Here is a 10,167-nt window from a genome sequence, read left to right as displayed (position 1 = left end):
CTTATGTGACGGTTTTTTTTTAAAAACCCAGTTTTGTATTTAAACGTTCCTGGGTAACACTTAGGATTCGTCAATGTACCTCTGATGAAAGTTACTTTTTCTGGGATGAGTAGCTTTGACAATAACAATTTGACGTTCCTTACGGGCTTTTGCATCAGAGACTACAATAAATTGATAAACAACTATTGAATGGAAATGTGACGATAGTTCGAAATTAGGTAGATTTTTATTACAGTTTACTCGGAGACGTTTAATTAAAAGCCATAATAATTTACAAAATTTTGCATATTAATGTCTTCATGATTGCTATTAGCCACCATATTATGAAAATATTTTTTATAATCTTTATATGTATTGTGTAGCTTTGTGCTTAATAACACATTATATTAGAATACGGAAGACCGTAGGGGACATTAATTTTTTATATTTTGTTTTATCTTCTAATTCAACCACATTTTGGGTTATATGTTCTGTGTTCACCGCAAGTATCAAAACCAGATTTTTTTGCGTTACAAACCCTCAAACTTACCGCTAATCCACCAAGGGGCAATTAATAAAATGATAATTTTTTTATCTGTTTTCTGTATAGTTCGTTTTTAGTAAACAATAAGAGACTTTGGCTAAAAATAAAATAAAACATGAAGCAATGTATAAAACAAAATTTTATTTTTCACAGCATTCTCATGCAGGTTTGAAATAAATGTTGCATTTTTTTTTGGAGAATTTAACGATAATAGAACCACTGAGAGCTTAAAAGAAATATCTTACACGTTATTTTAACACTTCTAAGCTTTTTTTCAGTTCAATAACTTAGCTAACGTAAACTAAACAAAAATATCTTATGGTCTTTCTCGTACAAGGCCAGTGATTCTATTAAATCAAATTTTAAAAATATTTTCCAACTTTGAAATATGAACTCAAAACTTAATAAATATTTTCCTAGAAAAATTATTTTTATCTATATTTTAGTACACAGTTTTCAAAAGGTTGCAATAAAAAAAATCAACCATTACGTAAAACAGCTCGTTAGTTCACAAAGTATTCCTGAAGTCCAACACTATAACAGCTCCTTCTAAGCGATATACACACATTATAACAAAACCCTAAAAGATCATATTTTCTGTGACATACGTCATCATACATTCTAGTTGTTGGTAATTTTATGTTATCTGGGTTTCTAGCGATCACGGACAGAAATTCAGTAACTACTACTATTTTTTTTAATGACCATTCTTTATTTCCAACTTTCTGAAGACATCGTGTTGTTCATTACGTTCCACTGGTAAGAATTGTAAAGTTGAAACATTATAAACTATACTGAGAAATTCCTAACTATTGAAAGGTCCAGAGAAAGTAGAGAGGAGTTTTTTCCAGTAACGGGAAGGGAATCTTAACACCTGTGCAACTATCTCCATTAGTGCTGACTCTATTGTGTTTGTGGATATTCCAAATCTATTGAAAGTTCAAGTTTCGTATAGGCATCTCTAAAGTAGAAAGAAACCAGAGAAGTGAAATTGACATGCGCCGACAGACTGGTTACAGCGAAACCATCTCGTTAACTGTAAGATCCGAATTGTCTTTTACAAACATTCTGTTATGTTTCTGTTACTATCGAACACGAAAAACATTCCAAGGATTATGTATTATTAGGAGAAATAGAATGCAATTTCGAAACAAACTGAAAAAAACAAAAACATCATCATCTTTAAGTTAAACTTAGTTTCGATGTCGCACATTACTAAAAAGGAACAAGATGGCAATGACCGTTAACCAAACACTCATCAAACTCGCCTGTATGATTGAATCTCCGACTTCTACCAATAATAAACACTACAATTCCATCGAGGACTGCGAATAAATGGTGAAGTGTAATTAATTAACTGTTTTCTTAGAGGCTGAAGTTTCTGTATATTGCATGTCTCCAAATAAATATTCATTAAACGTTAGAATATTTACTGTTTATAGCTTGAAAACAGTCTTCTATATTCAAGTTAAAATATATATAAAATTCTAAATACTTCCTATATACTTCCTATATAAAAGTCGTGTTTTACATTTGTAAGCGTCAAAATATCCACAAATTTACCATCAACAAACGTTGTTAACAGGGAAGTTAGGTTAAAGAGAAATATGGTTAATGACATCCAAAAATAATGATGAATATGAAGCCAGGAATATACAAGCTTGTAATTTGCAACAGAGTTATATAGAGCCTGGGGAAGATCAGCCATAATATTTTTAAATTTTTTTGGTTCTGTATAATAATAAAACGTTCCGTTAAAATATATCCTTGAGGGTTTTATCTTATCATTATACTTTTTAAAACCAGTCACCCATTAACAGTTGGTTGAATCTGGTAAACAGTCTATTGCAGTTTAAACAAGTTTTAACATCAATGAAATCATTTGAAAATGAAGAGTCTTCTACCATCATCTTCTCTAGAATTTTATTTAAATAATTTATTTTCCAGCTTTCGTTTTATTTTTCTCAAATTTTTTCATCATTTCCCATTTTGTTTATACCAGTAAATAACGACGGAAAATTGTTTTTTAATTTTACCCTTAGTGGGTAATGATTCAAATACAAAATGTTTGGCAAATAGTGAGTAGTGGTCGTAATCTGATAGATGACTAAGGCTTTAGTTCTGAAGCTATTAAACAAATCATCTGTATGTCCTCTAGTAACATGCAAACAACGATATGAACCACTATCACACCAATCTTCCTCTACGTTATAAAATAACAACACAGTCCAAAACAAAACGAGAGAACGCATGCTATGGCCTATAAAAATTTCTAGGCCTAAAACTCGCACGAAAAACGTATATTAAAAACTAATGCCCCCGTTTCAATAAGAGATTCCTCATAATTGTGAACTGGCAATGTCAGATAAATAGGATATAGTTAGTAATTAAATGAACTTTTAATTCAAAGTCTCAATAGCGTGTAGGAAGTAAATAGGGTGATACAGTCTTCCCATCGTGTTCGAATTACACCAGTTAAGATCAGACAGATCTTGCGCATCTGATCATTATATCAATATAAGAAAAAAAGGCATAATAATTGTTGACAACAGGGAGTCCGTAGAAACGGACGTTGTGTTTGATAGTCTCTCGTACGATTCTCCGATTGTTCTTTCTTTACATTGCTATCACCATTGACCCAATAATGCATTCTTACAACGCAGATAACTTGGAAAATAATATAAAAACAAATGTAAATAACAAACACCAACTGGGAATGATCACTATAAAGCAGAAATGCGATATGGAGTGTATTCGGACCTAAGGTACAGTGGAAAACCTGTACTTTTAATAAGTTCTCTACTATTAATAGTCCCTTACCGACATTAATTTTAAATCTAATGCAACATTTTTTTTATTTACAGGGTAAGTGTTTGGAAGCGTGAAGAGACCGTAAAAAAAAAAAAAAACTCTACAGAAAAAAAACAAAAACAGTACACGATTGGTTACGCCAATCATAAAAGTTTAAAACGTACCCTCGAACAACGTCATATTAGTTAAAAGTTTTGATCAGAAAACTCTTCTGGACAGTTATAAAGTTTGATTGTACATATACTTTATAGCATAAAATATATTTAACTAATATAGAATAAGAGGAATTAAAAAGAACGGCAGAGATATTTTATTCTTTTAGAGGGAATGACTAGTCAAATAAGATGCCAATTTGGGCCATGAAAATGTGATTAAAAACTTGCCTGAAAGAAAAATAATAGTTTTGACCCTCAGATCACCTCTTAGATGTTACATACAAACTCTGTACATAACCCAGACTAGGTAACAACAAACTCCAATAACATATATTTTTACCTAGTTCAGAATGAACAATATTTATGTACAAACCTGGTACAAAACAACAACCTTTGTCTTTCTCAAGTTTTTATAAAATTAAAACCATCTTAACCTCAAAACTTTAATTTAAACTTGAACGACATCACTTGCTTAATCTTCTCAAGAACTAAGCCTAAAAGAGCACAAAAGAATGTTCAAATAGCCGTTTCAATTCCGTGTCTCGTATGTTCTAGTGGTTTGGAGGGTATCCGTGAGACAGCGCTGGTGATGTTTGTAGCCACGACTGTTTCTGCTGATTCACTCAAAGGTCTTAGTTTCGCAGAATCCCTAAAACAATAAAAAGAACTCGTTCTAACATTTTTTGAATAAGCGGAAAAACGTAAAGTCTGAAAGCTGGAAATGATTCGCTTGTAAAAGAGCAATCAGCTCATTAAATTAAACAGTAACAATTTTCATAAATTATTCTTCGAAAGCATATAATTCAAAGAATTCCCATGCTTTTCAATCATCTATTGTATCAATAGGATTTTAATCTGGTAACATAAAACTTTTGTAAACCTATTCTTCTACCGTGTTTAACATTTCTGTAAACGTTCTGTAACCTTTGGATCACTTTACTTAATAGGATTTTAATCTGGTAACATAAAACTTTTGTAAACCTATTCTTCTACCGTGTTTAACATTTCTGTAAACGTTCTGTAACCTTTGGATCACCTTACTTTATAGGATTTTAATCTGGTAACATAAAACTTTTGTAAACCTATTCTTCTACCGTGTTTAACATTTCTGTAAACGTTCTGTAACCTTTGGATCACCTTACTTAATAGGATTTTAATCTGGTAACATAAAACTTTTGTAAACCTATTCTCCAACAGTTTTAACATTTCTTCATTATCCAATATACTTCCTCTAGAAATTTAAAATATATCTTATGAAACTTTCCGGCACAAGAAAGTACCTGAAAGTTTTATTTGAAATCTACAATCCATTTGTTTGTATGTTTCAGAATTTTCACACGAAGCTACACAAACAATCGTTCCAACTTTTGAACTGATAGACAAGAGGGAAGGAACGTGTTTTTGCAGCAACAGGGTGAGAACCATAAACTTTCATATTCACAGTTCTAGCACGCTAACCACTAGGCCACGCTCGACACATCTACACTCGAAAGTATTGATTCTCTACTCACATACTGAAGCGGCCATTACGATTTTCTGTTTTCGAAGATAAAGTTGACAACATTGTATACTGTCCTGCATCCTGATGTGCATTGGTCATTTCTTCTTTCACACGAATAAGCATTTTTCTGACATCCTGATTCTGTGGGGCTAAGCGCAATGCCTCGTTCAGATCACGAAGGGCAGCTTCTAGATGACTAAAAACAAAAAGGGATTATATAAAATTGGTCAAACACGGCATGTTGCAGAACAATTAATTAATTAATTTTAAAAATGCGACTGTCACCAGCTGGAACTTACTCTAAAACATAATATCACATCAAACATACACTTTCACCAATGATTCAAAGAAATAACCATGACGATTGTTTCTTTTTAATTCAACAGGATAACTTCTTTAGCAAGACAGGGTGATAACATTCTAAATTTTTCTCCCTAACTTTCCATGTAAAATTCTAGAGTTTTCGGAGTTGCACACTGATATTTCAGCTTTTCCTACTTAAGTTTATTAAAACCACATTTTCTTATAATCTGGTTCTAATAACCTTTTTTTCCTGTCTATCTATATGTAATAATAATAATGATAAAACAGGAAAACATTCGCACACAAGACAAAAAAGGATACAAATAACCACAGAATCCACTCAATATCTCGGAGAAGAGGGCTCATTAATGATGAATGTTTTTTGGATACACATTAGCTTTTACTTTATGTATACTGGCCACGTTGCTGTTTGTTTGTTTTTGAATTTCGCGCAAAGCTACACGAGGGCTATCTGCGCTAGCCGTCCCTAATTTAGCAGTGTAAGACTAGAGGGAAGGCAGCTAGTCATCACCACCCACCGCCAACTCTTTTACCAACGAATAGTGGGATTGACAGTCACTTATAACGCCCCCACGGCTGAAAGGGCGAGCATGTTTGGTGTGATGGGGATTCGAACCCGCGACCCGCAGATTGCGAGTCGAGTGCCCTAACCACCTGGCCATGCCGGGCCCCACGTTGCTGAGAGGTTCTTCACTCCAGAATATATATAATTTCCGTTTTCCCACCACCGGTCATGAAACGCAAGCTGTATCCACGATCTTTTTATTCAATCTTATCACAAACGTGAATAGTGTGCTTTTCATTAGCGTTCTTAAATCTAGTGATTACTTCGTCTACAGTATAGTGTAATTAAGCACAAAGCTACACAATGGGCTATCTGTGCTCTGCCCACCACGGGTATCGAAACCCGGATTCTAGCGTTGTAAGTCCGCAGACATACCGCTGTGCCACCTGGTGGGCAGCATGGAGTGCCAAACTGACTAACTTTTTACCTTATCTCCATAGAAGATATGTTGGTTGATCTTTAGTTACTAGCGGATAGAGGGCACTAAATTTTGCACAACTACATCACGTAAAATGGATTACTAAAACTGCCGATTCTACATTTTAAATAAATCCAGGCACACGTGTTAGAACGTAAATAATCACTACCGTTGACTTCAGGTTCTGGAAATTCTACATGTCTGCTACTAAATAGAGCATCTAATAACAAATAATTAACTGAAATGCGATATCGATAATAATGGCCATTCCCTGTCAAACGATACACGCGAGTTGACTTATAGCAAAAGGCCTCTTCAGCAGCAGCATGCAATATAAAATGACTGAGGATGAAATACTATTATATTCGTCTTAGTGGAAAACAGGACCAGTACAGAAAGACTTGATGAAAAGTATTATGACTCTTATTATGATGTAATGTCACACAAATTACTGATCTACAGATGACGCTTCGCCAGCATAAGCGGTATAGACTATAAGAAGTAATAAGCTAAACGTATGCGTTAATAATGGAAACTAATATTATAATACGTATAAACAAGATATTTTACTCTCTCATAGTGTATTTCTTATGGACAAAATTTTTAAGTCCTTCTAAAGTTCTAATTTGGGTCAATATGTTAAGTCCGGTCATGCCTATAAATACAATCTGAAGTGTTATTTTTTTTGTAGTTTGACCATTCCAAAAATCAATTCATCTGTTGTTTCGTGGAATGCTGGCATGATTTTGATTGGTGAACTACAAAAAGAGTGAGCATTGTGAAAGCAGTTTTGGTGCCTTTTAAAGGACATTCATTCTGATCCTAGTGAGCAATATGCCTTTAAAAGACCCTAATCATGGGTTCTCATTATAATCCCCCACCTCATCCATAGCAGCAACAAATCTACAACCATTATTAAATAATATAGAAGAATATTGCCAAAAATATCGAATAAAAATAAACGTTCCTCAAAACCAATTACTTACTTTCACGAGACTAACAAAACATAAAAAAAAAAGACCTACCTAAACCATACACTTCTCTAGACCACAACCTCGGCAAAATTTTTAGGATTAACGCTCGACCGCGGTCACAATTATCAAATTTATAAAGCTCAATATAAAGTTTTCATACCCACAAGCTTTAGAAAGTTCAGTTAAAAAAGCAACAATTCGGTTTAGTGTTTGTAAAATTTGTAACCAAGCATTTCGAAAACATAAACACTTAAGTACTTTCCAGGCCTGGACATTCAAAAACTAAATTCCATGATTTTTCAGACTTTACAAGCGTCCGCATCAACCTATCCTTTGCACTTAAGTACTTTCCAGGCCTGGACATTCAAAAACTAAATTCCATGATTTTTCAGACTTCACAAGCGTCCGCATCAACCTATCCTTTGACAAATCTCTGTGCGTGCGTTCGCTTATAACTGTCGAACCGATATACTGACTGTCAGCAAACCTGGCATATACCCTTAAGGTCCCCCGGGGTGTGACACAGAGACTGAACACTTTAGCGTTCAGATCTGACTTCCCCCATGTAACCCTCTTACTCGTGTGTTGAACGAGTACATAAGCTAGCCTAAGTTAAAGAGGGTAATAAAAAGTTAAGAACATACTTAGTTAAAGAGTAATAAAAAGTTAAGAACATACTAAGTTAAAGAGTAATAAAAAGTTAAGAACATACTTAGTTAAAGAGTAATAAAAAGTTAAGAACATGCTGCGCATAGCTACTGGCGTATGTTAACATAATTTGAAGTAGTCATTTTTATTTTTTTACTTTGATGATAATTATGTAATTCCTTATGATAGGTTAGATCAAATTCTCTATTGTGAATAAAAATACTGAATTTCTAAAATTAAATAAGAAGCCCGGTTTATTATTCTGTTTGCCCTGTACAGGGATACTGACGAGGGTTGGAATTCCCAGACACCAGTTATCCTAGACAGGGCATATTGATTGATAGATTGGGCTTCATATTAATTTTTAGTATCTTAAACAGCTTGTTTGCTGAATAATTTAGAAAACTAAACAAGTAATATCAACGCTATGTGTTCTTGTATTACCACTAAATATACCATGCGTATTTTATTAAGTTGCAATATCCTTGTGGGAAGATATGTTTTTGCAGTATCTTAGCTCTTAAGTAATTATAATTTTTGAAGTGTTAGCCCAATAAAAATTGTAGGAAAAGTGCACAGTGAATAACTGCTATTTCAATGAAATTCTATATAATAATATAAGTTTTCATACAGCTGATAGGTTTGGATTGACGTGGGGTAGAAACGAAACAATAACATATTACACTATGTACTTTGTATGTCCAGATATCAGGTGACCACGAATCTGGAAGTCCTCGAAAACTTAAAAAACTTCAAAAATTATCCACAAAAGCGGGGGAAATTGTGGCCTCACGTTGTTTTGTACTTAAGAATCAGCATGTGCACGCAAACCCATATTTAAAAAAAAATTATAACCCAATATACATAAACTGAAAAGTCTTCAAAAAATCATAACAAGACCTATAGTACCAAAGATACAAGTACATTATAATTCTGATATTTTGTCTGTTTGTTTTAGAAGTTTCGGTCAAAGCAACACAAAGGGCTATTTGCGAGTAGCCGTCCCCAATTTCGAACTAAGAGATCAGAAGCAACGCAGTTAGTCAGTCAACAGCACCTCTGGAATTATTCTTATCTGACCGAAACATGAGATTTGACCGTAAAATCTAACTGATGGACAACACACTACTGTATGTATAGTGGTGCGAGTGGTTAAAACAGGTGACCCCTCCAGGCGGCCATTGGCCCCCCCTTTTGGGGAAATAATAATAAAAACATGGAAGTTTGTCTAAAACAATGATTCCACACTCACACACACACACACACACACATAATAATAATAATATACGATTTTTGTCTTAAAATTATAGAAAAATAAACGAATAATTGTGTAAAAAGAATTAACAGTTGAGCGAACTTCCCTCTTAAACAAATATTGCCATTATTAAAGAGTTTGACCACACACAATACAACCCATACATTTAAAGACAAAGTTTTTTATTCGTTTAATATTTTCAAAACATTTACATGTTTTTGTTTGTTTGTTTCTTACAGGTTTACTTGGCAGCACTTACGAAATATGTTATTGCAAAATACAAATACACCAAACGTTACTTTTCACGCATTTAGCAGCGTTGGATTTTATTGCAAAAATGTATTTACCAAAATACTTACCCAGCTTCTTGCCTAGCACGTGCTCTCGTGTAATAGCCTTCAAACGCTTTAGGTTTAGTTTCCGTTGCTTTATCTGCAGCTTCAATGGCTGCCACATAATCCTAGATAAAAATCATATATCAATGAGTCAATAGGTCAAAAATTTATTAAACAAGCCTTTTGAAAGGATATATATATAGTTAAAGTAGAAATCTAGCGCTACCTTTTGGACAAATAATAAAATAAGTTTATTTGCTGCTTGATGAATTCAGAGGCTGATTAGATCGTTCGAATTCAATTGGCTAATTAGTTTTGAGACAGATTATATAACTTTGGATTGGACAACCTTATAAATGAATAACTTATCATCTTACAACTGAAAACTATACACTTTTAAACACATTTGACTAGTTTTTTTGCCAACTTCCTCAACATTCATATCTTAAATGATACAAACGTTTTTTGTTTTTTAACTTACACGCATCTTTCGTTTGCACCGTGACAAGGAGATTAAAAACTGGAATTTGAGCTGTTGAAAAATGAGTTGATATTCTCCAAGTGGTTCTTCTTTTGGAAACTTCTTCAATCCGTACTGGTAGCGATAAGCTGCTTCCTTGAGTCGACCCTTCTGTATTCACATACCAAACATCAAAAC

At 33.6% G+C, this 10,167-nt stretch overlaps 1 protein-coding gene across 5 annotated transcripts in view; it reads right to left on the bottom strand.

Moving 5' to 3' along the window:
* Positions 1 to 649: 649 nt before the first annotated feature.
* LOC106458664 (protein TANC2-like) overlaps positions 650 to 10,167 on the bottom strand; it is a 117,121-nt gene continuing 107,603 nt past the window's right edge. For all 5 annotated transcript variants that reach the window (XM_013918194.2, XM_022384921.1, XM_022384924.1 and 2 more), the window contains 4 exons: positions 9,991 to 10,140; positions 9,534 to 9,634; positions 5,001 to 5,186; positions 650 to 4,138 (listed from right to left, as the gene is read on the bottom strand). In XM_013918194.2, coding sequence (XP_013773648.1) covers positions 4,006 to 4,138; positions 5,001 to 5,186; positions 9,534 to 9,634; positions 9,991 to 10,140 — 570 coding nt within the window. In that variant the 3' untranslated portion in view covers positions 650 to 4,005. The remainder of the gene's footprint in view (positions 4,139 to 5,000; positions 5,187 to 9,533; positions 9,635 to 9,990; positions 10,141 to 10,167) is intronic.

This window comes from Limulus polyphemus, unplaced genomic scaffold, assembly GCF_000517525.1.
Source record: "Limulus polyphemus unplaced genomic scaffold, Limulus_polyphemus-2.1.2 Scaffold498, whole genome shotgun sequence".
Taxonomy (NCBI): domain Eukaryota; kingdom Metazoa; phylum Arthropoda; class Merostomata; order Xiphosura; family Limulidae; genus Limulus; species Limulus polyphemus.
The sequence above is the reverse complement of the archived record's forward strand: the minus strand, read 5'-3'. Positions and strand labels throughout refer to the sequence as shown.